The sequence below is a fragment of the Syngnathoides biaculeatus genome, chromosome 2 (genome assembly GCF_019802595.1).
Source record: "Syngnathoides biaculeatus isolate LvHL_M chromosome 2, ASM1980259v1, whole genome shotgun sequence".
Classification (NCBI taxonomy): domain Eukaryota; kingdom Metazoa; phylum Chordata; class Actinopteri; order Syngnathiformes; family Syngnathidae; genus Syngnathoides; species Syngnathoides biaculeatus.
Window position 1 is genome coordinate 15189227 of NC_084641.1, and position 27409 is coordinate 15216635.

Consider the following 27409-nt stretch of genomic DNA (forward strand, 5'->3'; position numbering starts at 1 on the left):
CACAGATCATGACATAGTCACACGTTTTTAAACACACGAGCAAGCATAGCATAGTTGTACTATGCTATAAAACTAAATTGCAGCAGTGCAGAGAGGCAGTGGAGGAAACATAAAGTGACGGTTCACCATGAAATATTCCAGTGTCACATATATCACAGTCCAACGGGGAAGAATTTTTCAAAATGTACTACAGACCACAAAAACAATCCCAAATTCCTTCTCTCCGTCTTCAAGCTTTTAATCAGGACCATTTAAAAAAAAAAAAAAAAAAGGGCTTTTTTGACCCCATCAGGCGAGGACTGTGCAAACCATTTTAGATGGAGGAACGATAGCATCAGATCCAGCCTTTGATCTCAGAATATGATTTTTAATGCATCTAAACTGTCGCTTGAGAAAACGCCAGAGGGTTTTGCTCAGGTTGACACTTGGTGGAGCTTCCCCCCAGCGCCCACCCCCTTCCCCTGCGGTCCAAGCTAACAATCACGACGCAATTCTCACATCACTCTTGAAAACAGTGAAGGCGTCTTTGAAGATCATATTTGAAATTCCTCTCTCCAGACGGAGGCCTTCCCAAAACGGTGGTGCTGCAGCCCCTTCAGAGGAAGACTTAGTTACGTCCAAAGACCGTCAGTCAGTCGGTAGCAGGTCTGTACGTGGGGGGGCTTGCATTTATACTGTATGTGGACTGGGAGAGGCCATTTTGGGGTGGGGAATGGTTTTAACTGATTTGACATTTACTGGTTTCATATTTGAAATAACAATGTACATGCTTTCCCATGATTATGAATATATAAATATTCTAGATGCATATCATCAAATGAAAAATGGAAAAAATAAATACAATTAGTTGAAATATGTCCTCAGTCTTTATTATTATTTTCATCAATGATTTTAAAAATAACACCATTGCATATTTGAAAATGTGTGCACATTATAGTTTAGTAGAATCTGCTACTGCGGCGCACACTCTCACTAATGCTAATTACTGATGAATAGATAATAACTTGGACCGTATTCAGAACATCAGATTCAGAAAAGATTTACAATCGAGTATTTTCTACTTTCTACATCAAAATTAGAGTCATATTTTCAGAACGTCTACAAACAAAACTAGTTTAGTTCTATAAACGTCCAAATACCAAAGTTGAGATTGTTCACAAAATGTATTGATAAAGATCCTTTTGTGTCTTTCCCCAGAAATTCTTCACTTGCATTTACTGTCCATTGCCTTTTTTCTTCTTTCCTGGAAAGCAAAGTAAAGCAAATTTATTTGTATAGCTCATTTCATACAGAAGGTAGCTCAATGTGCTTTACATGATTAAAGACATTTGAAAACAAAGGAGATAAACCATTTAGAACGGCATAAAAACAATAAAAATGACAAACATGTCTATTACATCTATACATCTATTAAAAAAAGACAATTAAAATCGCATACAGTGCAAGTCATATGGTCAAAAAGCGGATATATTCTAAAAAGCATGAGAAAAAAAAAAGAAGAGTTTTCAACCTGGATTTAAAAGCATTCACACTTAGGGCTGACCTCACCTCGGTTGGCAATTTATTCTATTTATGTGCAGCATAATCGCTAAATGCTGCTTCACCATGTTTGCTTCGCTATTTGACCTGAGTCAGTCCATCTCAGAGCTCGACTGGGTTTGTATTCCGTAAGCATTTCTTTCACGTATTCAGGACCTCAATCATTTAGGGATTTATAAACCAGTAGCAGAACTTTAAAATCGATTCTAAAGCTGACTGGAAGCCAGTGCAAGGACTTTCGGATTGGCGTTATATCCTCTGACCTCTTTGATCTGATCATAACCCGAGGTGCAGCATTATGAATGAGCTGCAGCTGTTTAATACTCCTTTTGGGGAGTCCACTCAGAAGACCATTACAATAGTCAAGTATACTTGAGATAAAAGCATGGACGAGCTTTTCCTGGTCTGCTTGACACATACAAGATTTCACTCTAGGTATGTTCTTCAGATGGTAGACGGCAGTTTTGGAAAAACCAAAAGAGGAAGAGCATCATTTACGCAACACCAAGCAGGATAGAATGTTTACATTTAAGTCACTTTGCATTTTCAAGTTGCTACATTGGGAAAAAAAAAGAGCTTCATAAACAAAACCAAAAAGTAATGAAATGAATATATTACTTAAGTGAAGAAAAATTATACAACATGAAATTTGGACTTGGCATTTTAAGACAAAAAAACCCCCCAAAAAACATCATTACTCAAAATGTGTCCAAAATAAATTTTAAATTATTTTTCAAAATGGATAATTGGCTTCTTGGAGGTGAATGTAAAATACTTCTCGTTTACTACACAGTTCTAACACAGCAGTGACGCTAACCTTTGCTTTTTGTCTTGGTTTTGCCAGGGCAAGGTTTGGAGACAGAAATGGTCTGCAGGCACTCGGCATTGTAGAGCGCCTTCTTCAAGGTTCCGCTTCTGGTCTGAACGCCAGCGGTCGGGTCACAATCACCCCAACTTCCAAATCTGTACTTGCAGTCAGCTGGATGGGAAAATCACAACGGATTTAATCAGCAAGATTTGGGAATTATTTCCTGATAGTTTATACCAGTTAAGGGATGTTACCTCCAAAGTTTTTTTTCCAGTTGCAGGGTACTTTACATTTCATTTTCTTGGTCTGCTGATTACATATCCCCTCCCGAAACCCGGCGCCACAGTCTCCGTTGCTAGGGACACAGTTTCCATAGCGCCAGTCAGTACAATCTAACCCAGAGTGGGAAGGTTTGATTTTTTCTGTGGGACGAGCAAAAAATGGATTAATAGGCATGCCATCCACAGTACGTTCTTCTAATTCAAGGAAAAACATGAGAAATAGAGTACGCTTTAAAGGAGATTTGCAGTATTAAAAAAATAAATCACTTTTTGTGAGCATGACAGGAAAGTATTACTTTGGGAAAATCCTCTGTGGGGGAAAAAAAAAAAAAAAAAAAAAAAAAACACCACAGCTGAGGGGAAAACAACCAGATACAGAAAGTGTGATTGGTGAGGTGTCACTCATTTGCTGTGCACTCGCGGGAGCACTTATAGGAGACCCACGTGTTACCTGGGCTGCAGAAGCTTTGTCGAAACTGAATATCCACCTCAGGATTTTTTTTTTTTTTAAAACCCAGTCCCTCAAAAACTGGGCAAACAGAAGCAGAATAAAGTGACCTCAGCCAGTTGACAGGATCCAGAAGCAAGGCCATATTTCTGCTCTGCAGTTAAGTTTCTCATTTTTAATTGATTAAACGTTCCAAAAACAATATTGTACATATAATAACACAATTTATTGGGAACTCTAAATTGCCCCTAGGTGTGATTGCTAGTGTGAATGGTTGTTTGTTTGTATGTGCCCTGCGACTGGCTGGCAACCAGTTCAGGGTCTACCCCACCTCCGACACCTGATAGCTGGGAAAAGTTCTGGCTCTCCCGTGACCCTTGTAAGGATACAGAACTCAAATAATGGATGGATATATAATTACATAATATTATCATTAATTACAATAATGTAATATACATTATATGGGGCGGCATAGTGGGGAATTGGTTAGCACATCTGTCTAATAGTTCTAGGGACCGGGAGGACCGGAGTTCAAATCCTGGCCTCGCTTGTGTGGAATTTCCATGTCCTCCCAATGCCTACGTGGGTTTTCTTCGGGTACTTCGGTTTCCTCCCACATCCCTAAAAACACGTGTAGTAGGTTGATTGAAGACTTTAAGTTGCCCGTAAGTGTGCATGCGCAAGTGTGGTGTGGCAGAGAAACATGTTAGAATAGTACAGGACTTGTATGAGGGCAGCAGAACAGCAGTGAGGCGTGCCTTAGGTGTGACAGAAGAATTTAAGATGGGGGTGGGACTGCATCAGGCATCCACCCTGAGCCCCTTCCTGTTTGCAGGAGTAATGGATAGGCTGACAGATGAGGTTAGACTGGATTCCCCTTGGACCACAATGTTCGCAGATGATATTGTGATCTGCAGTGAAAGCAGGGAGCATACAGAAGAACAATTAGAAAGATGGAGACATGCACTGGAAAGGAGAGGAATGAAGATTAGCCGAAGTAAAGCAGAATATGTGTGCATGAATGTGAGGGGCAGAGGAGGAGGATTGAAGTTCCAGGGAGAAGTGATAGCAAGGGTGGACGACTTCATATACTTGGGGTCAACAATACCTAGCAATGGAGAGTGTGGTAAGGAAGTGAAGAAACGGGTCCAAGCAGGTTGGAACAGCTGGCGAAAGGTGTCTGGTGTGTTATGTGACAGAAGAGTCTCTGCTAGGATGAAGGGCAAAGTTTACAAAACAGTTGTGAGGCACTGAAGAAACAACAGGAAGCAGAACTGGAGGTAGCAGAAATGAAGATGATGAGTTTCTCGCTTGGAGTGAGCAGGTTGGGTAGGATTAGAAACGAGCTCATTAGAGGAACAGCCAAAGTCGGATGTTTTGGAGACAGGGTGAGAGAGAGCAGACTTCGATGGTTTGGACATCTCCAGAGGCGAGAGAGTGAGTATATTGGTGGTAGGGTGCTGAGGATGGAGCTGCCAGGCAAAAGGGCGAGAGGAAGACCAAAGAGAAGGTTTCTGGATGTGGTGAGGGAGGACATGAGGACAGTGGGTGTTAGAGAGGGAGATGCACAGAATAGGCTTGGATGGAAAAAGATGACACGCTGTGGCGACCCCTAATGGTACAAGCCGAAAGGAAAAGAAGAAGAAGTGTGAATGTGAGTGTAAAAGGTTGCTTGTTTGTATTTTATGTGCCCTGGCAACCAGTTCAGAGTCTACCCTGCCTCTCGCACGAAGATGGTAAGGATAGGCTCCAACACGCCCGCGACCCGAGTTGTGGTCATTTTACAGACACGCACAGCCTACTTATTTAACCAAAGGGGCCGTGTGTGCCGGTGGACGTAAAGACAGCCGACTTTATTTGCCGCCGATAAAAGCAGGATAATTCATTCATTCATTTCCCTTAAGTGAGGCGCGATGACGGTTTCACATGGATAGAGAAGGCGGCCATGCATCATTGGGCCGTTGTCACTAGGCCGGTGGGGTTAAAAGACAATGTGATCATACAGGATGAGTTGGCGATAACTTAAATGTGTCCGCGGGCCACAAGAATCTCTCCCCACCCATCCAAGGGTGATTTGAAGAAATACAAATTGTCCAATAATGACGGCAGTCTTGATAATGTGTTCGGTTAACGGCTTTCTACAAAGATTCAGAGGGTTCCATGCTTGCCGTCCACATATTCATGATTGCGAGAGTCTCTGATGGTGTAGTGCTACACACGCCTGCCTTTGGTGCGGGCAGCGTGGGATTGATTCCCGCTCAGTGATGGTGTCGATATCTGCCCTGTGACTGACTGGCGACCAGTTCAGGTTGTAGTGCACCTTTCGTCTGGCGCTAGCTGGGATAGCCTCCAGCTTTCCCGTGACCCTTGTGAAGATAAGCGGCTTGGATAATGACATATTCATGAGTACATCACTCTGCACATCTGTCAAGCTTGTGTATCATCGGCCCAATCTGCAGCCTTGTCTGGGTTTTGTACTTTTGTGGACCGGTGTACCTTCAGCTTATTTAAAATGGGACATCTGCGCGGATGTGGCCGTCACTGCAGGTGGCTTCACCCATGCCCAATCAAAGCAGGTTATTGATTATCCTTTGACAGTGGCAAAAATACCCGCATGGTGACATCATATACACGTAAAGTGCAAAACTGGAGCGTTGAATGTTTGCCGTTTCGGCTTATTAAATCCAGAATGAGCTGGTGAAAAATCATCCATCCATCCATCCATCCATCCATCCATTTTCTTCACCGCTTATCCTTATCCTTTTCTTTGCTGCTTAGCCACCATCTTTCCACCATGACAAAATTTTTGCACCACTAAACCTGACATTGTGGTTATACAACCCTAATTTCAATGAAGTTGCGGTGTTAAACAAAAACTGATTACAATGATTTGCAAATCATGTTCAACTTATCCATCCATCCATTTTCTTAGGAGTTTATCCTCACAAGGGCCGCGGGGAGTGCTGGGGCCTATCCCAGCTGTCAACGGGCAAGAGGCGGGGGAACACCCTGAACTGGTAGTCAGCCAATTGCAGGGCACATAGAGACAAACAGCCGCACTCACAATCACACCTAGGGGCAATTTAGAGTGTCCAATTAATGCTGCATGTTTTGGGGAAACCGCAGTACCCGGAGGAAACCCACGAAGGCACGGGGAGAGCATACAAACTCCACACAGGCGGGTCCGGGATTGAACCTGGGACCTCAAAACTGTGAGGCCAATCCTTTACCAGCTGAACCACCGTGCCGCCCGCTGCATGGACACCATCGAATTCCCCAATGTCCTGTCAGACGCCAATGCCGCAACTTAAAGTTTAGACCAAGTGGGTGCGCGCTTTCTATGACAATTCACCGCAACTGCAGACTTTTATAATCGCATGCTGTTATTGAATAAATGTTTAAGAACTGTGGGCGTTAGTGAGGGGAGCGACTGGGGGGGGGGGGGGGGGGCATTAGTGGTGTGCTGTAAGGCTGCATTCAAATCTTTCTAATCTGCGAACTCACCTTTATAGAGAATATTTCATTTCATTTTCCAAGCCACTTATCCTTACAAGGGAGTACTGGAGCCCATCCCAGCTAACTTCAGGTGAAATGTATTTTATAAAATTATTTCCAGACGTCAGAAAGGCATTGACTACAACTGACTCTAACAAAAAAATATTTGCCGTTAACTCACCAAATATACCCCAAAAGATTTGGGTATTTTTATATTTCCTGAAAAGAGAAATCAAAACTACTTCAGGCAAACCTGTGGGTGAACGCATGAAGTCCCTCAAATGCCGTAAATAGTTATACGGAGAAGATTGCAAGTGGAGAACGAGGCACTTCTCAAGCGAGACACTGGGAACCAAACCTGCATCATCAGGCTTGTGGAATACATTGTCCCACAAGTACTGTATGTATTAAAAGTTTAGTCAAATCATCATTGAGTAATTTAGGAAAACTTAATGGCTAGCTCACTAGTTAATGTCAGCTTGACAACACGCAATCCATTTTGACAATGAAAAGAGCACGTCTGTGATATTAATCTGTACAACCGAATTAGCTCGTCCCTCATCAGTCATTATGAACTACAATATGTCACAGTATCCATCACGTCTATTTTTGAATCAACTTATCGGTTGAAATGTAATTACTACGGCCCAAGTACCGTATCTCTCGGAAGCAATTAACCGTAATATCATGTTTCTTACTGACACGTTACGCATTCAAACTACGGTGGTCGAGACGAAGGCAAAAATCATGGTTTCAATCTGTTTTCTTTTTCCCCAATTGCTCTGCCTTAGTCAAATGAGACTTTGTTGACCAGTTACTACTCGGAGAAAACTACGTCCCTTGCCCCCCAGTAGTACGTGTGGTGTCCCGTCATGGTGAAAGAGTTCGTACAAATAATATTGAGTAAATCTTTTGTTATCCATTTCTGACCGTGTTTGTAAGCAGCCATTGTGCACTTCCCTTGACTTTAGAGTACCGTATTTTCCGCACGATAAGGCGCACTGCATTATAAGGCACACCTTCAATGAATGGCGTATTTAAAACTTTTTTCACATATAAGGGGCACCGCCTAGAATGGACGTTACAGTCGAGGCTGGGTTTACGTTATGCATCCATGAGATGGAGCCGAACTAAAGGCTCAATATTGATCCATATATAAGGCGCACTGTCGACTTTTGAGAAAACTAAAGAATTTTAGGTGCACCTTATAGTACGGAAAATACGGAAAGTCGTTGTGCATGAACTGCTGCTGCCTCAATGAGTGAAAATACTCCATTTTAGTCCACACTCCGGACTGCTGCCGCCTGTTCAATCCCCTCGCTCTGCCTCTGGTTGTCATGGTTACGAAAGCCACACACTCGGCTCAGCGGCGGACAGTCGCTCACTTGGGAATGGAGAGTCCGCTATTGTTTTTGATATTTGGAATGCACGTCACAGATATGTCAGTGCACTTGGAAACTCTTTTTAAACTGTATGTCATCTTTACACAACCTAGAAAAGTGTAAAAACATACAATACGCGCAAATCTTGGTTAAAATGTAATGTTTTAACCAACCAACCCCCCCAAAAAATAAGACTACAGCAACCACTTGATCCCCTCCCCCCTAACACATACACACATCTCAGGTCAGAAATGGTTTGTTCCACCCAATCCCTCCCACCATGTTGTACCTACGCAAAGCGATAAACAGCCTTCCCGCGCTATGACGAAAGTACCCGGCTTGTGGCATGTGGCACATTTCTTAACTTCAACCACTCAACACCAACAAATTCTCGTCAGCTGTCCTCACTTGTGCTGCATGTAATTCCAGGATACTCTTTATGTTGTGAGCTAGGCTGACAATAGCTCTAGAAAACAATTCTGATGTTCAGACAGTATCACTAGACTCCATTTGAATTTGACTGAGAGAAGTTTGATGTGGATGTAAAAATATTAAAGCAACTGAATGGTTTCCTAAGTGGCATAGTCATTTCTAGGCCAACTTTGGGCGTGCTGCACCCCTAAACCTCTGACGCTTCTTGACATGACCAAAAGCAGTAGCGGTGGAGGACTACCCGTACCTTTGTTGTTTTTCCCTCCAGCTACAGCTTTGACTGTGATGAGAGCAACAAAGAGCAGCAGCAGCGCAGGCTTCATCCTGTTAAAACGCACAGCAGCAGGAAAGAGTCCACATTAACATGTCAATCTGTTCACCGTTTGTCAACAATACAGTCAGTCTTGGAGTGTTGGGCGTGAAAATCCTTTTCATTTACCACACTGCCATTGTAGGCTGTTAAACCGTTACATTCGATTCAGGTCAAAATCTGAAATGAACCGGGGATTTGAAAAAATAAAACATTTTTCCCCACTGTGGAATTTGATGAGTTTTCCTGAAGCAATTCAAATTAGACAAATGTGAAAAATCTTTAAAAACATCGTTCTTTTGTACAGGCACTTCAAAGAGTGTGTACACTGTTTTTTTTTGTTGTTGTTTTTTTTTGAGTGAAATTGACCCTTTTTACTAAAACTGATTTTAGATTTAGTATTGTGTGTCATGGTAGAAATCTTGAAACTGGAAAACAGGACATCCCATTATTGTGTGCATTTGAATGGGACAGGACTAACAATGTTCAGGAGGGAGTCATGACGATTGTCTGTCTTTCCACCACATTTGCACAGTGACGTGCGCCTGTTAGTGACAATATATTGTTTTAAAGTAGATGTTGAAAATGAAAGGGGAGCTGGAGTGCTGTTTGTACGCTTGGCACCCTGGTAGTCTTGAAAGGGTTAAATATTCATCAAAAGAGATAAAAAACAACATCCACTAAATTGGATACCACATTAAATAAAAAAAAAAACACTTTCCCTTTTTTTCCTGAAACTTTGATGAAGCATTAATCACCCATTTGTTTATGTCAGAGAGGCATAACAGTAAACTGTTGTGAAAAAGTCTGCAGTTAATAATTTGACAAATAATTATTATGAGGATTTTCATCATCCATCCATCCATTTTCTGAGACGCTTATCCTCACGAAGGTCGCGGGAGTGCCGAAGCCAACCCAGCTATCATCGGGCAGGAGGCGGGGTACACTCTGAACTGGTTGCCTGCCAATCGCAGGGCACATCAAGACAAACAGCCGCACTCACAATCACACCTAGGGGCAATTTGTTTTTGGGATGTGGGAGGAACCTGCGATTAGCTGGCAACCTTCTGCCCAAAGTTGGCCAGGGCAGGCTCCTATACTCCCACGACCCCTGTGAGGATAAGCAGCTTGGATGGATGCATGTTTTTGGATTAAGGAGGAATATGGCATACCGTACCTCGAGATAACCATAAAATGCAAACTCCACAGAGAGAGGATGACCAGAGATTCAAACCTCGGTATTGTGAGGCAGACATTGTATCCACTCGTGCACCGTGCTAACTGCACGCCTTGGTGTACGAATGGCCCAACATATGACTGTATATTTGAGATACGAACAATGAATGGTGGCAGTGAACAGCTCAACTCACTTAACAATACTGCTGAACAGGGTGACAACGTGGGTAGGACTAAATGGAACCATAATTAAGTGGTTCAGGTCCTGCCTGGAGGTAAGGAGTTATTTCGGACCGCTGGAACTGTTCAATGTCAAATGCCCATGAATATTGTACCCTTGAGTGAAATTCTTCAAAACCATAATAGGTATGCAGTATATTTAGCAGTGTCTCCAGATGACTACAGTTCCACTGAGGTGTTGTGTCACTGCCTAAAGCAAATAAATAACTGCATTAGCCAACACTTTTTTTAATTAAACCGCGACAAAACTGAGATGTTTTGGCAAAAAGCAAAAGAGGATTGCGGTTAGAAAAAAAACAAAGTCTGAATACTTGGTGTTCTGATAGATTCTGACTTGACTTCCAACAGTCACATCAAACCACTGACTAAAACTGTCTTCTAACCATCTGAAGAACATATCCATACTGAAGACTTGTGTGTGTCAGGCAGATCAGGGGAACCTCATCCATGCTTCAATCTCAAGCAGACTTGACTATTGTAATGGTCTTCTGACGGGAAAAAAAAACAAAAACCGTTAAACAGATGCAGCTCATTCAGAATGCTACAGCTCGGGTTCTGACCAGTACAAAGAGGTCAGAGCCTATAACTCTAATCCTAAAGTCCTTGCACTGGCTTCCAGTCAGCTTTAGTCTCGACTTTAAAGTTCGGTTAATGATCTATGAATCATTAAAGGTCTTGAATACATGAAAGAAATGCTGATGGAATACAAACCCAGGAGAGCGATGAGATCGACAGACAAAGCTCAAATAGTGGAGCACAGAGTCCAAAGCAAACTTGGTGAAGCAACATTTAGTGATTATGCCGCACACAAATGGAAGAAGTTGCCAAAAGAGGTGACGTCATCCACAAGTGGGAATGTTTTTAAATCCAGTTTAAAAAACTTTTTCTGATGTGTTTTTAGAGTACTTCAACTTTCAAATGCTATTTTTTTGCACTGAACACTCTTTTAATTGTATTTTATTTGGGGTTTTTCTTTGTTTTGAAATTCTTTTAATCGTGTAAAGCACATTGAGTACCCTTGCTTATGAAATGCGCGATATCAATTAATTTGCTTCGCTTTGCGGTTGGTTGCTTTGAGTTTTTTGCAGCAGCATGTTGACATTTAAATAGAGAATGTATACTTTCTCCCTCATGGAAAAACTATACGAGCCTCATTAAGTAGCCCGATAGAGGTCGGAGGTCAACTGCTCTGGTTTAACTCAGCACTGGCTAATGAACTGGGGCTCCTTTATCGTTAAAGGTCAACATCGTCATGTGGTCGCAAGCTGAAGACCAGACCACGCCTGTATTATAGTTTCCCCACCACAAAGAAGAGCTTTTCACCACGATACTATATTAAGAGCCGCAAATGAAGCATCTGTGGTGGAAATTGAAAGGATTAGGGAATAGCTGCTCTTTGTTCTTGTACTTTTGCAAATCGACCACTACATTAACAGGACCACTGCTGTGTGGAAACACTTGCAATAATCTCTACCTGCTTGCTCCAATACGGTCCAGCGATTCCCAACCCAATGTGAGTGATAATCAGGTGTGTCAAGGGAAATTATCCAATTTCACTTCAGTGATTATTTACAACATAAACAGTGATCTACGGAGTCACGGATGGTGTAGTGGTACACATGCCTGCCTTTGGTGCGGGCAGCGTGGGATCGATTCCCGCTCAGTGATGGTGTCGATATCTGCCCTGCGACTGACTGGTGACCAGTTCAGGGTGTAGGTCGCCTTTCGCCTCAAGCTAGCTGGGATAGGCTCCAGCTTTCCCGCGACCCTTTTGAGGATAAGCAGCTTGGATTATGACATGACGATCTATGCCACTGATGACAGAGAAAACAATTAAAGCCTATTCCACTACAGGGCAGAAGGTACAGTTAACCTTGTTGCCGTTCATACAATAGAAGTAAGATGGGTTCCCTGCGTGTATATTAACTTTGTGTTCAACGAAACCAACCCGGGTTTCAAACAGAGTAAATTGAGACAAGGTCATCCATATCAGAATACTATATATACACAGTATGCTATGGCTTGTGATCGAGTAGTTGCCAGTCCAGGGCGTACTTTGCCTCCGAGCCCAAAGTCAGTTGGGACCGGCTCCAACAGCACCCGTGACCCCAATAAGGAAAAGCGGTATGAAAAAAAAAAAAGAGAGATGGATGTTGCAGCAATGCACTAACATGTAAGTGCAATGTTGAAAAGAGCAGCAACAACCCAGATATACCACTTAGCAACCATGCGTAAGAATTAAGAGCACCGCATTGCCTCAGGCGGGAGAACAAAACCATATGAAAAAAAAGTGGTTGTTTGGCCCAGCCACAAATAGTGGGGGGAAAAAATAGGAGTAAATGATACCCCCTCCCTGTTTTATTTAGAATTGCATAAATTAATAGTTTCAACCCTAAACATATCTCAAACTAAAGTTGTAAAAAATTATGATTTACAGATCATTGGAAAAAAAATCCACAGGAAATGTGCATGTACATGATCATGAGCCGAAGACGCCCCTTGATATTTGCACAAACGACCCTGGCTACACTCGTCTGCTCCCTGTCACACAAAGACCAGTTCTTAGTTGAGAAGCAACACATCCTTATTTTATCATGACAAGGGATTTGGTAGCATCTGCAAGCTACAAACTCAACCGCGGTGTCCCCTAAGGCTCGATCTTAGGCCCAGGTCTGTTTAACCTTTCCGTGTTGCTAATGGTTGATGGCATCATGAGACACGGCATAAATTTTTGTAACTATACAAAAGTAAAATATGCTTTGTTTGTTTACGTCTTTGTTTGTGTGAAATGTTATTTTCTGCACTGCAAGTGTTCAAAGCAATAGTTAAAATTAAAAAAAAAAAAAAAAGGCCCTTGGCTGTTATCTTTTATTCACAGGTCGGTCTCGAAATAGTCACCTGTGTAACAGAGGTGTTACGCTAACTACAAGTCGGTGTTACAAATTGTAAAAGATTTTGTTTTTGTTTGAATCTACAATTTATTATTTATTTTATGGCCAGAGCTTTTTGAAATGGTACAAAGCCCCCTCTAAAAGGCTACTTGCGCTTGACCTGATGTTACGGTCAAACGTAAAAACACATAAGCCCTGCAGACTCTGCAGTGATTCTCGGTCTCCCGCTTCCCTATGTATGAAGTTGAGTATTATTCTGTAAGATGCTGGCAGGCGTGTCTGGTCGTACTCTAATCCACTCTTAGTGACTTCGAGCTCTTACTTTTCTTTCCTCGTATGTGTATCGCCATCTCTTAAATCGGATTGTACTGATTTTTACATGGAATTGGCAACAGTATTAAATGCTTTCTGTTTCATTACAGCAGGAGATATGGATTTGGTCACAAATATGATTGGCTTGGAAACCAGCTCGTTTGTTATTTGTGGCTTTTTTACATCAGGTTCAGTCAAGATTCAAAACTGTTTGGAGGTGTGAATGGAAATGCTTCTATGACCACATGTGCCCTCTGATTGAGTAACGACCAGTCGAGGGTGTACCCTGCCTCTCATCCAAAGTCAGCTATGAGTGGCTCCTATTGACATGGGACCCAACTGAGGATAAGCAGTATAGAAATGGGATGGATAGCTTTTAGCATTTAGTATTCCATAATAACCAGTTACAGATTGTGTCGTCTTGCGATCAACCATAAGGAAGGACTTTCAGTCAGGGTTCGCCAGTGGTGGCCCATTCATTTAGTACCTGGGTCTTAAGACCTCCACAATCATGTCACAATGATAGAAACTATCAATACTATACAAAAATGTAGCATAACAGCGCGCAACTCTACATCATCTGGAGCACAGGTGTCAAAGTGGTTGCTCGGGGGCCCGATCCGGCCTGCCACATCATTTTATAAGGCCCGCAAGTGTGTGCATTGACTTTGGGTTTCTTGCTAAAGAACCAAAATTGCAAACCCCATGACAAAAATCAGTTTGACCCCCCTGATCTAGAGCAAGTTAGAATCAATTTTTAATGTGTAACTTCACAAAGTCCAGAGTAAAAACTACATCATACTCACTAGAGATGCTGATTATTTAATTGATGTATGCAGTTAAATTAATGAATTAATGTGAGCAATTCACAACAGACATGTAATTGAAAACTGATTAATTAACCGGTCCATGATAACATCCTGTTGCTAATATACTGTAGATCAAAATATCATCATCAGTCAGCGAAGATTCTGAAGGCAATGGCAAATTACATTTACATAGCAACGCAAAAAGGCTGAAATCTGATTGGAAAAAAAATATGCACTTACATTTCAGCTGCTAATCACTAAGTACATCAGAATTGATGTAGTAAATATAGAAAATATCCACCATTGGGGTTTATATTTTACAGTATGTTTGAAGTCATTTCAAATCCTGGAAATGTTGCAGTCCCAGTACAAGGACATTGCATAACATTTCATATTTGGTGGCATCGCCCTTACTTGAAATAACGGCATCAACCCTGTGACCAATTGAATTCACCAGTGTTGCATTATTCATTTGAAATGGCTTTCTGGGCTTTTGCTACCGCCTATTTCAGTTCTTGGTTGTTTCTCCATTCAGTCTCCTCTTCGGGAGGTAAAATGCATGCTCGATTGAATTAAGGTTTGGTGAATGACTTGGCCAGTCGAAGAGCTTTCCCCTTTTTGCCCTCGATTAAGGCCTTTGTAGTCTTGGCAGTGTGTTTTAATTCTTTGTCTTGTTGCATTATGAAGCTTCTCCTGATTATAGTTTGGATGCATTTATTCATCATAGTATTAAAAATGAACAACTAATTGATGGATAATTAGTTTTTATATCAGAAGTCAAGTGTCCATCTCTTGCTCAAGTTACTGTAACAAGGGGTTTTGTAAGAAAAACAGTAATGTGCAATCATTTTCAATATCTCAAGGTGACGTATGACATTTTGAAGATTTTGGTTCAGATTTCTGCAAAAACCACGAAAGTTGACACACACAATCTGCTTTTGCAGACCAGCTAAAATGACGTTGCGGGCTGGATCTGGCCTCTGGGCCTTGAGTGTGACAATTTTCCTTTACACCATCAGTGGCAAACTCCTTAACGATTCCAGACATTTGCCAGAAATAAGTAATGGGTCTTTGGCAATATCGTTTTGTTTTATGTAAAATATAGAGTATTTTGAAACATGAGTTGGTATTCTTGCATGATACAACAAGTAGAGATGCAGAAATTTAAACAAAGGGAAGATTAAGGAGGGAGATGGAGGGGTGAGGTTGTTGGGTGTGTGTGTGTGTGTCTGTGTGTGTTGGGGGCAGACAATAACAATTAAGAAAAATGCATCCATTTTGGGAGCAAAAATACCTCCACTCTAGTTACATTTATTGAATCTAATTGATTATTTACAGACACAGGCCATCTCTACACAACCCCACCTTTGTGTTGATGATGTCCGGGGGCCTAGACTGTCAACAACAACAAAAACATTCAACTTGGCTCCAGTCTCCGTGAACCAGTCTTGCTCTTTACCGTTTAACAAAGACTTGCAAAACATGAAAACATGAAACTATGCTTTTCTGAATAAGCCCAAAAGTACAAGTTATCACAAGTTATCTTTTCCCTTCCATCTCTCGTCTCTCACTCTCTTTTGTCTGTCGTTTAAACAAAAGACAATTACTCGAAAGACAACATGGAAGCACTTACTTGTGGAGCAGCTCAAACTCGAGTGGAGGTCGAGGGCGTCAACTTTCTCTCTGAGTTCTTTTCTCTCTGCAAGCATCAGATCACCCCCAATACAGGCCACTTCAAACAATTCGCCTCCCCTACCCCTTGGGCTACCCTCTTGCCTTTGTCTACCAAACCAGTTCATTCTGGTTGCATTAGCTCCTTTCACATCCCTGTCCCCCCACCCTGCACACAAACACTCACAACCTGTTAATCTGCAGACCAACAGTAGCAAAAGAGGCCATAAAGTGCAACATTGTGTGTGTGTGCACATGCATGTATGTGTGTGTGCTTCTGAAGAATTCCTCCCAACGGCAAAGATGTAATGAGAACAACGCTTCTGAAAGACGCGCTTTATCTTCACAGTGATGAAGAAATACATTTAAGACGATCACATGGTCACTGTAGTTACAGTGAGGAAAATAAGTATTTGAACACCCTGCTATGTTGCAAGTTCTCCCACTTAGAAATCATGGAGGGGTCGAAAATTTTCATCGTAGGTGCATGTCCACTGTGAGAGAGAAAAATCAAGAAATCACAATGTATTATTTTTTTAAAGGATTTATTTGTGTGATGCAGGGGCAAATAAGTATTTGAACACATGAGAAAACCAATGGTAATATTTGGTACAGTAGCCTTTGTTTGTTTGTTTGTCTGTGGTTGTTCACCAGGTTTGCACACACTGCAGGAGGGATTTTGGCTAACTCCTTCCCACAGATCTTCTCCAAATCAGACGGGTTTATGGGCTGTTGCTGAGAAACACGGCGTTTAAGCTCCCTCCAAAGATTTTCTATTGGATTTAGGTCTGGAGCCTGGCTAGACCACGCCAGAACCTTGATATGCTTCTTACGGAGCCACTCCTTGGTTTTTCTGGCTGTGTGCTTCGGGTCAGTGTCATGTTGAAAGACCCAGCCACGACCCATCTACAATGCTCTGACTGAGGGAAAGAGGTTGTTCCCCAAAATCTCACAATACATGGCCGCGGTCATCCTCTCCTTAATACAGTGCATTCGTCCTGTCCCATGTGCAGAAAAACAGCCCCAAAAGCATGATGCTGCCACCTCCATGCTTCACAGTAGGGATGGTGTTCTTGGGATGGAACTCATCATTCGTCTCCAAAGATGGTTCGTGGAATTATGACCAAGAAGTTCCATTTTGGTCTCATCTGACCACAAAACCTTCTCCCTAGACTTATTTGTATCATTCAAATAGTCATTGGCAAACTTAACACGGGCCAAGACGTGCTGGTTTAAGCAGGGGAACCTTCCTTGCCATGCATGATTTCAAACCATGACGTCTTAGTGTATTACCAACAGTCACCTTGGAAACGGTAGTCCCAGCTCTTTTGAGGTCATTGACCAAGTCCTGTCGTGTAGTCCTGGGCTGATTCCTCACCATTCTAGGGATCAGTGAGACCCTACGAGGTGATATCTTGCATGGGGCTCCACTCCGATTGAAATTGACCGTCACCTTTAGCTTCTTCCATTTTCTAATGATTGCTCCAACAGTGGACCTTTTTTCACCAAGCTGCTTGGAAATTTCTCCGTAGCCCTTTCCAGCCGTGTGGAGTTGTACAATTTTGTGTCCGGTGTCTTTGGACAGCTCTTTGGTCTTGGCCATGTTACAAGTTAGTCTTACTGATTGTATGGGGCGGACAGGTGTCTTTATGCAGCTAACGACCTCACACAGATGCATCAGATTCAGGACTTCATGGAGAGGAGGTGGACTTTTAAAGGCGGACTAACAGGTCTTTGAGGGTCAGAATTCTAGCTGATAGACAGGTGTTCAAATACTTATTTGCAAGTGTATCACACAAATAAATCGTTAAAAAAAAATCATACATTGTGATTTCAGGATTTTTCTTTATAGATAATCTCTCACAGTGGACATGCACCTATGAAGAAAATTTCAGACCCCTCCACGATTTCTAAGTGGGAGAAGTTGCAATATAGCAGGGTGTTCAAATAATTATTTTCCTCACTGTATGAGCAAATGTGTACTGTGGTGTATGAGGACTGATTCACTTCCCTATGGCATAAGAGGGACATGTTCGAAGGCACGTTCCGTCCCATTTCTTCTTAAAATAATAACTTGCAAGTAATGTTGATGTTTCAATGACAAATAAGGACAAAAGCGTGTTACCGTGGAATCCCTGACTCACCTACCTTTGCGGTCGATAGTATTGGTGATACCAATGGTGGGAGTGCTTCACAGATAAGCACATTTTTGTGCAGTTTTAAGTCTTAACCTTAAATCTTAAAGACCCATATTAGTGTGGCAAAAATTAAGTCAAGACATGACCTGAGTTTCGCAAATCAGAAGTCAAGTTGCACCATCTCTCTCAGTCAGAAATTATTTTCCATTCACACACAAACCATTTAGGACTCAGTAATTGCACTTGCATTAGTTACCTGTACGAAGCCATCTGCAATCGTATCTCTGGTCCCAAAGCAGCCTGGGTTTGGTTCGTTACTTTATCTTCACAATTTAAAACAGAAATGATCTGAAGTTTACATTTAAGCTCACATTTAACTACACTATGATGTTATCATAGGTTAACTGACTTTGTGGGGTTTTAGGTGTAGGATGAAGTTTTATTTTGTAGTTACAGTATCTATATATTGCTTTTCTTTAGAGTTGCAACCTCTTTTCTATGACTGAATCAAAAGCAGAATCATTTCTTTCTGAAACAAAATGCATGGCACATTGAGTGAAGATTTTCTACTGTCGTCAAGGTCATGTCTTAGTTTTAGCCAAGCGAGTTTCAAGTCCTAAACTTCGACCAAGGAAATGACTGAGCGCATTTTGGATTCCTCACGGGATTTACAAGTGCAACACCTTTTGGAAGCTCGAGTGAGAATCACTTCATCACTGGCTAGAATGATGTTGTAGAAATGTATTGCCCGGAGTGGTCTTTCTTTTATGTGAAGTACATTTTCTTTTGTCATAATTAATGGACTTGGTGTCAAACACTAACATTGCAAGTTAATATTTTGTATCGTTTTGCATAACCTACAATTTGTGGCCTCCATACAGGTTTTTTAAATATTATAGCCTTATACGTAAAAATTGGTCAGGATTAACTGATGCTAATGGTGGGTTTAAAGTTGCTTCTAAGAATCTTTACAATTCCAACAACCTTTCCTCCCAAGTACAACTGGGTCATCACGCTCGGATAGGAAAGTTCAAAAAAAAAAAAAAAATAAATAAAAAATCTGAAGAATCCTCGTTCCTTCTTCCTCATCCTGTGGGCTTGAGCATATTCAGGGGTTGCCACTGCAAATCACTCGCTTCCATTTATCCTCTTCGTCAGAATCTTGTGCGCTCACCCCACCGACTGATCTGCAAGTCTGACTTTACCTCATCCTCAAATCTCTTTGGTCTTCTTCTTTCAATTGATTTATCCAGTGTCCAACCCCTGTATCTGTCCAAACCATCTCATTCTGGTCTTTCTAGCTTTGTCTCCAAACCTTCCAGCCTTAGTAACTGACGGTGTAGGGACACACTGGCGCGACTTTGGTGCAGGCAGCATGGGTTCCATTCCCACACAGTGACAGTGTCTACATGTGCCCTACGACCTGTTAACATCTTCACAGCTCCTTGAGCTCAGTTGCCGGATACCACCTTCCGCTGACATCGTGGTCTTGGTGGAAGAATATGGACTTATTTGCCAACCCCACTGAAGCCCAAGACGCTCCCACTGGGGACTGTCGGCAGCTCCACGGTGGTGGATGGTATCACATCTCAGTGGTTCACGACATGGACAATGCTCCCATAACAAACACTCAACCCCATTTTGTTTGTTTTTTTTAATTTGTAATGTCTCCTTGGGTGTCATGAAACCTGTCCTGTGAATCCAATTCATTGGTATTGATAAGCACAATCGATCCCAAGTACCCAAATGCGTGCGCCTTCCCTATCTTTAATAATAATAATGTACAATAAATAACAATAGACTGGATTTATATAGCACCTCTCATAAGACCTAAGGACAGTTTACAAATGAACAAAACAAAGGAAAAGGGGTCTAATCCTTATAACCTCACTATTCCACCATCTTTGACCTCGTGAGTCAATCTGTTAATTACCATAGTAAACAAGAAGTGCTTTACTAATTTTAAGACAGTACCTGTCATATAAGCTGTACACGGACCACTTAACATTATCCATTGTCCCAAGCTCCTTTTCCTCACAAGGGGAGTTCCAGAGCATGTCTCAGCTAACTTCGGGCTAAAGGTGGACTACAACCTAAACTGGTTGCCAGTAATTTCTTAGTTATCCCCATGATTTTTTTCTTTTTAAATAAAGTGCAGTGTTTGTAAAAGTCATTTTTTTAGCTACTTTAACCATTCAATTCATTGTGCATAACGCTGCAGCCTTATCGATTTACACATGCGGTTTTCTCCAGCCTAATGGTGGCGTCCTTAATGAGCTTTTCTTGTATTTCGAGTTGTAAATGTCATTGAAACTGCTTCCAAATGCCAACTCAATACCCAATACTATAGACTTTGATCTGCTGAATTATTCTAGAGGTAAAATTGGAGTAGATTACATCATCTTGTACTCTGCACAAAATATCTGTATTGCAATTCTCAAAAGGTAGATACAATGTACACATAAAGGACAGTGAAATCGAAATTTAAGGTCAGTCTATCAGAGGAGTGGAACCGAGTCACGACTTAATTAATTTAATGATGCAAGATTAGACTTTAGACTTGGAACACAACTTGAACAGCAATGACTTATGGCTTCATTCCACAATTGGCTGTAAAAAAAAAAATTGTTAAAACCGCAATTCTTTTGGCTTGTCCTGTTAGGGGTCGTCACAACGTGTCATCTCAGATGAACGCTCATATTTGTTTGGCGCAGTTTTTATGCATTTATGATACATTAATGAATTGACACACACACATAGAGATTGAAGAAAAACAGAGCTATCTATTTTCTTTTGTCTCTCCTATCTACTATGGCATCCCATACAAAATGAAAAAAAATGCTTTGATTTGAATTAGAACAATAACTCTGACAGTTTGAAGCTCATCTGCTTGAAACTGTGGTCGCTGGATGTTTTTTTTTTCTTTAAATATGTGAAAACAGTGGAGCAGAATCTAAAACCACTGGAAAATGTTTTATTACCGCAAGACATGCAATTTTAAAAACAAATACAGCAAAACAACCACAAAAAAACAGTTCACAACCAGTGTATCAACTTATTTGAAAGATGTATTGGAAAGTATAAATAAACAAAATGACCTTGCAAGTTAAAGATGCGAACATCAAGCGCTAAATTTCTAACAAGCGTTATCCAAATCTTTCTTTTTGGTATGTGAATATTTGGCTATGTAAGCTGTGCAAGCAACATGAAATAATTTACTATGCACAATTTAGTACAAAAGGCAACAAAGAAAATACAACTAGAATAGCAACACACTTGCTAGAGGCTTCTAGTTTACAATTAATCGTGCTTTGTCAGTCAGTCATGTGGAGGGATACTTTGGGTCCAAACAGGAAAAAAACAAATCTAAAAGTTAAAAAATAAGTCTCAGACATTTGTAGTTATTTCAAATGTTTCTGTGACACCTGACTCCTCCTACAGCCTTTGCCACAACACATCCGCACACCGTTTATGATCTAGTGAGACTACAGGAAAAAGAACGTCCTGAGTTGTTTCTTGGTAAATATGTTTAGTACTGGTCCTTATCATCGTGACTTTTGGCACTGGTCCACTCACACTTGGCCACTTCTTGCACTTTGGTTCTGAAGACGCTTACACGGCTGTTTCTTGGTCCTCCCTCTGGATCATCTGGTAGTGCTGCCGGTTCTCCAGGTATGCTGCCAGCTCAGCATCGTGAGCCTTCTCGGCCCGGTTCTTTGGGGTGTCTCCCTGAGGTGGGAGACAGATTTTTGTTTTTTTAAATACTACAGTAAAACCATACATTTGCGTTCATTTCTCATGTGAGAACTGTTCGTCATTCTAGACGAGTCGCTTTCCTGAGCCATGAGCAATTGGTGTGCTCCCGAGTTCCAAATCCATTGTATATAATGGCTTGAGAAAAAACTGTTACTGTACCAAAAATATCATGTTCCAAACACCAAAAACTACTTTTGTCTTCTTCATGCCTCTCTCTCTCTCTCTCCTCTCTCTCTCTCTCTCTCTCTCTCTCTCTCTCTCTCTCTCTCTCTCTCTCTCTCTCTCTGACGACATAACAGATATAACTTACCATCAAGACATGGCCATGCCCCACATTCAGCATGGCTGCCAGTTAGCCAGGGGAGCCACGTGTTTTGGAACTTCGAACCCAGAAATTCATCACTCCTATTCTCTGCCTGCATTCTGCTACAGCGCCACTAAATAAAAGTGGCCTATTCTAGAACTAACATACTTTGTCAACGGCAGTTTAAGAAACCAATGGAAACTTAAAAAAAAAGAGCATTGTTCAATCCCGATGGTCCATTTTACCCTATGACCATTAGAGCAGCATACCTTATATCAAGGCTCCACTGCACAGTTAAACATTCAAAGGCAACTCCCAGTCGCTTGGACATCTTCATAGATTGGCCCATTTTAAGCACCCCTCTCCTCCCCCCAGGACTGAAGAATTTATTAGCCAGCTGCAAGTCATCTATAATCCCGCTACTTGACAAAAAACCTGACTGTTGGGCTATAAACCTCTGATGGGTTGTGGACCAAACTATACTGAAGACCTTTTAGTTCCCTGTGAAGCCTCGATTCATGCTTATGTTTTGTTCCCAGAACTAGTCATGACAGATTTCTTTTAAAAGCAGCTGCACAATTAGCCGTTGTAGTCGACATTTTTTGTCTTGGTTTAAGTTAAAACAAACTCACGGGCAGTCGTTTCTGATCTTTAGTGCAGTAGCAACAAACATGTTAAGCTAGCGATCGTGAAATGCATGCTACCCGAGGAGGTCATAGAGTTCACGTTGGGGGGGGGGCACATTACCGTAATAAATATAAATGTGTAACATAAGACATCGAATTTCATGTCGAAATGTAGACGTATACCTTTTTTTTAACCACTCTATGTACCTGTATACAACTATACAATGTCATTGTATTTTTTATTTTACATCCATACCTAAATATAATGCATTGTAATAACTTTTTAAAAATATTTTTTGAAAAATTTGAGCATTATTTTTGAGAAATTACAGTACTCTCCAACAGCAAATTAACAGTGTCCATTTTTTAATTCATCTGCTATAGCATTTGAACCTTTGACCGCTGGTTGGTTGTAGTAAAAAGCACTACAATGTTTACAACAGTGCATGACATATGGCTCAGCATCCAGTGGAATAGTCTTTGGACTTGGGCTTCTTTGGCTGCCTCCCTTTTAATAGTGACTATCATAAAGAGTGCACTGATGCATATATTGGGGAGACAAATGAAACACTGTAATACACGTCAGAAGACAGGCGAGCAAATTCTTCAGGTCAAAACTCAGCTGTCTACTTCAGCCTCAAAGAGAAATGGCACTTTTTATGGGGCAAAAAAGTACACGTTCTCTAAAGAGAAGACAGTTTAATAGAAGTGAGATGGGCCATCTACGTAAAGGTTGAGAAATCATCTAAAAACTGAGGATGTGGCTAACAACACGACTTCCTTCACACAATGCTGTCCTTTCCTCCAGTCCAAAGATCTTCAAAAAAAAAAAAAAAAATCTGCTTACAACGATTAAACAAAAGGCAGTGGGCCTTTATTGGCCTCGAGGCAGCTCCACCACCTTTTTCGACTGAATAAAATCTTAACCTAGAAGCTTCCACCCAGTAACTACTCCATTGTAACGACATTGTCATTTTTGCATCCCAAAGGAGTCATGTCATTCATGGTTAGGGGCGTGCGTCTGAATTGGAGGATAACTAGTTGGGTTTCAACACCAAAAAACCAGGCTAGTGCAGTTCTACTCAGCTTGATGCAGTAATAGATGAAGCCTGCTTGGATGAGAGGCAAAACATATTTTAAGACAACCACTCCACATGAGATTGAGTCAATACTCTCTCCAAGAATGAAATGACCAGGATGAAAGACAAAACTCTCAGATATTCATCCCCCTTGCCTCTTTTTGCCTTTTGTCATATTACAACCACAAACTTATTTACGTACGTATTTTAAAGGCAGAGAAGGTCCCAAGTAAAATCTAGTAGTATTCATTAGTCCCACAGAGCAGAGAAACTATATGCCCTTGAATTACAGTATTACGTATGCTGTTGTTGTATATGTTGCTGCTTTGTGTTAAAGTTGCAGTTGATTGAAGTTTTATAATCACCTTCACAATGCCATCTATAGTTTCATGTGTATTTCAGTATATGTCAGCATTAGGCAAGCACGTTCAAATTAGGATCCATGGTAGGTTAATTGAAGACTCCAAACTGTCTTTAGGTCTGAATGTTAGCATGAATGATTGTTTATTTATGTGCCTTGTGTTTGGCTGATGACCAGTGCAAGGGTGAGCGCCTCCTGCCCAAAGTCAGCAGAGATACCTGCTAGCACACCCGTGACCCTGGTGAGGATAAGCAGTTACGAGAAATGGGTGGATAGATAGTTATATGTCAGCATTAAGCTGCTATACATTATCAGGTTCGGCTGAACATTTTGTTTTTTAAATATACTATGTATACATACATTTAGTTCAACATTTATCCTTCGTGAATAGTGGGGGTTCACAGTATTCTGATAATATTTTTCTTAACCAACCTGGATGTCTGTTTTCATCAGCGAGGCTCCTGCCTCAACCAGGTAATGGCAGATGGTCCTGTGACACAGTGACGCGGCTCGATGAAGAACTGTTTCGCCACTGGAGCAGAACAGAAGGAGCATGAGAGCCACAGAACTCTATTGCTTTCGTCTTCATATCTTCTGTGGATGTCTGTCAAACTGGCTCCACGGTGGTACCTCGACTTTCTGTCCCTGAGCGTGCCAACTTCTGAGTTATTCTAGTTATGAGCTGTCGCTTAATTGAGTTTTTGTGTTCTGAAAACATTTGCGAGAAGATGGTGGAAACTCCTGACAACACTAACCCAAAGACAACCCCTTGAAGCAACACAACACATGAATATATGAGTAGTACACTGTGTGACTTTCATCTTAATTACAGTTTCTTCAGGAAAACTATTTCTGTACATTTGCTTTCATTGTTTTATGATGCTTTTATATGTTCAGTATGTCATACAGTGCTACTTTTCTTCATTTACAAAAAGCATAGCATAAATGTGTGCGTGTGTTAGTGCTGGAACAGATTAATGGCATTTCACTAAGTTTCAATGGTCAAAATTGATTTGATTAAGGAACAAATCAAAGCCTTAAGTCAAGGTACCAACTTATTTGCCAGCATGCAGAGTACCCATCTTCGGCTCATTACAAAATGTCAGACATTAAATAAGAATAAAAGCAAACATGCACTCACTGTATGTGTTCTGTAACATCAATGAGGTCATTTGGAGCTGCAAAATCAAACAGATGGCAAATGAGTGTACATAGTGCAGTCATGTGACTCCAAAGGGACCATATGAGCACATTTACCATTGTCAAGGATGAAGCGGACCATCTCCTTGCTTCCCGCACTGACAGCATGGTGGAGCAGGCTGCAGCCCGATTGGTCAACACATGTGAGGTCACATCCTTTTTCATGCAGTTCCTGCATCTTTTTCCAAACACACAAAAATACACAATTTATTTGGCTTTAAAATTGAAAACAACAAGTTGTGTCAAAATCATAATAGAAAGAGATTCCACTGATCAAAGTTCACTCACACACGCGCCACACTCACCTTTTTCATATTGTTGCTCCTTACACTCTGAATCAGCAGGTCTATAATGATAAAGAATTATGGTCGGTTTCTTTCGGCTTGTAAAGGATATTCCAAATCCTGAAGACATCTTATATTTAATATAAATAAAGCTCATTAAGAGATTTACGATGCATTTTATACTAATAAAGTAAAATAAATAAAATCTTGTTTGGGTTAAGCAATAAGTTATCAGCCTGCCTGTTTTTTTTTTTTTTTAACCTAAAAACATTTCAACGAGTTGGCGCGTGGGTGACATAATGACCTTGCTTTAGTCTCTGATACGCTTTGCTAACGCTAGGGAAAAAAAACAACAAGGGGGTCGGGGTCTACTAATTTTAGCGACCCCAAAAGCACCATTTGTCTAATTAAAATTTAAAATGACTGCTACGTTGGTAGAGACAACAATTCTCAGTTTGGAAAAGGAACTCATGAAATGTGTACACAAAGATATCTTTACGGGGGCAACACTATACAGCGTCCAACTGTACTACAGTATATCTAATTGAATTCAGAGTAAAAACAAACGTGACAACAGCGACTCGGTTTTATGGAAACAGTCAGTTTAGCAGACGCAACAAAGATGAATGTTCATTAGGTTGACCTCAATACTGGCTCTCACCGCCCCTCATTCTAAAAAGCACAGACCTAATCCACTTATGTGAGGCAGAGAGAGAGCGAGAGAAAAAGAGAGAGTGGGAGAGAGAGAGCAAGAGAGCAAAAAAGAGGATGGAAGAGAACTGACAAGAAATCTTTAAAAGCTTTTGTTGGCTGGAAGGAAAACACACACAGTTGCAAGCAAAACAACGTGATGGAATTTCCTAGATTTCGCAGTGAATTGGTCATAAAATGTGACGTGATCTGCATGTACGTTACAATAATAGAAAATCTATCATCTTAATTATTGTATTTCCATGTTTGAGTGCACAAGTAACAGTCATAGTGCAGGGTGGAAAAGATAAGTGAACCTTTGTGGTTAATTTACGGTTGACCCTCCTTTAGCAACAATAACCTCAACCAAATATTTCCTGTAATTGCAGGTCAGACCAGCACAACAGTCAAGAGCAGGGATATGCAGGGAGGGGGGGCTATGGGTGTTCTGGCATCCCTCTCTTTTCCTCTTGATACCCCAGCTGCACTTTGTGAATAAATAAAAAAATATATATAACACATGTAGTTTTGTTTGAAAGCTAGTGTGTGGTCTTTCAACGCTAAAACGGTAACTGCCAGAGAAATTGGTTAAATCCTAATCCAACGTGGTTATATCCATTTCCGGGCAGTTTTGAACACATCACCAATGGCGCGCACAAAAGCAAGTGTCATTTGGTCTGATCTTTTTTTTCCCCATTCCTTTCAATCTTCCAAGCTGTTTGCCCAACTGTTCACTAACACTGAACACTTATTTCCAGAAGAGGGAGGAACATATAGTGACCTACAAGAGCGGAGGTAGAAGCACGCAGGTGGGTTATATTTTGTGCAGACGATGTACTCTGAAGGAGATTACTGACTGTAAAGTAGTGGTAGGGGAGAGTGTAGCTAGACACCATAGGATGGTGGTGTGTAGGATGACTCTGGTGGGGGGGAGGAAGAATAAGAAGACAAAGGTAGAGCAGAGAATCATGTGGTGGAAACAGCGAAAGGAAGAATGTTGTGCGGCCTTTCGGAAAGAAGTAAGACAGGCTCTCGATGGACAGCAGAAGCTCCCGGAAGACTAGACTATGACAGCCAAGGTAACCAGAGAGACAGGCAGGAGAGTACTTGGTGTGTCTTCTGGTAGGAAAGGGGAGAAGGAGACTTGGTGGTGGAACCCCAAAATACAGGGAGTCAT

General features: G+C 41.3%; 2 protein-coding genes across 8 annotated transcripts in view; both read right to left on the reverse strand.

Moving 5' to 3' along the window:
• Positions 1-847: 847 nt before the first annotated feature.
• LOC133494624 (midkine-B-like) lies at positions 848-15934 on the reverse strand. The gene is made up of 5 exons (XM_061808620.1): positions 15757-15934; positions 8633-8709; positions 2602-2769; positions 2357-2518; positions 848-1243 (listed from the first exon to the last, which is right to left on the reverse strand). Exons 2-5 carry the CDS (start codon positions 8706-8708, stop codon positions 1215-1217), a joined length of 435 nt encoding a protein of 144 aa, XP_061664604.1. The 5' UTR covers position 8709; positions 15757-15934; the 3' UTR covers positions 848-1214.
• Positions 15935-20886: 4952 nt separating this feature from the next.
• dgkza (diacylglycerol kinase, zeta a) overlaps positions 20887-27409 on the reverse strand; it is a 90589-nt gene continuing 84066 nt past the window's right edge. For all 7 annotated transcript variants that reach the window (XM_061836143.1, XM_061836145.1, XM_061836146.1 and 4 more), the window contains 5 exons: positions 25564-25604; positions 25316-25436; positions 25200-25236; positions 24491-24590; positions 20887-21661 (listed from right to left, as the gene is read on the reverse strand). In XM_061836143.1, coding sequence (XP_061692127.1) covers positions 21545-21661; positions 24491-24590; positions 25200-25236; positions 25316-25436; positions 25564-25604 — 416 coding nt within the window. In that variant the 3' untranslated portion in view covers positions 20887-21544. The remainder of the gene's footprint in view (positions 21662-24490; positions 24591-25199; positions 25237-25315; positions 25437-25563; positions 25605-27409) is intronic.

Bases quoted from the DNA above. Each gene is read 5' to 3' on its own strand.
- LOC133494624 (XM_061808620.1), bottom strand. From the start codon at position 8,708: ATGAAGCCTGCGCTGCTGCTGCTCTTTGTTGCTCTCATCACAGTCAAA. The intron at 2,770-8,632 runs GTACGGGTAGTC...CTCGTCCCACAG, and splicing joins TGGAGGGAAAAACAACAAAG to AAAAAATCAAACCTTCCCAC. The intron at 1,244-2,356 runs GTTAGCGTCACT...TTTGCTTTCCAG, and splicing joins AACCAAGACAAAAAGCAAAG to GAAAGAAGAAAAAAGGCAAT.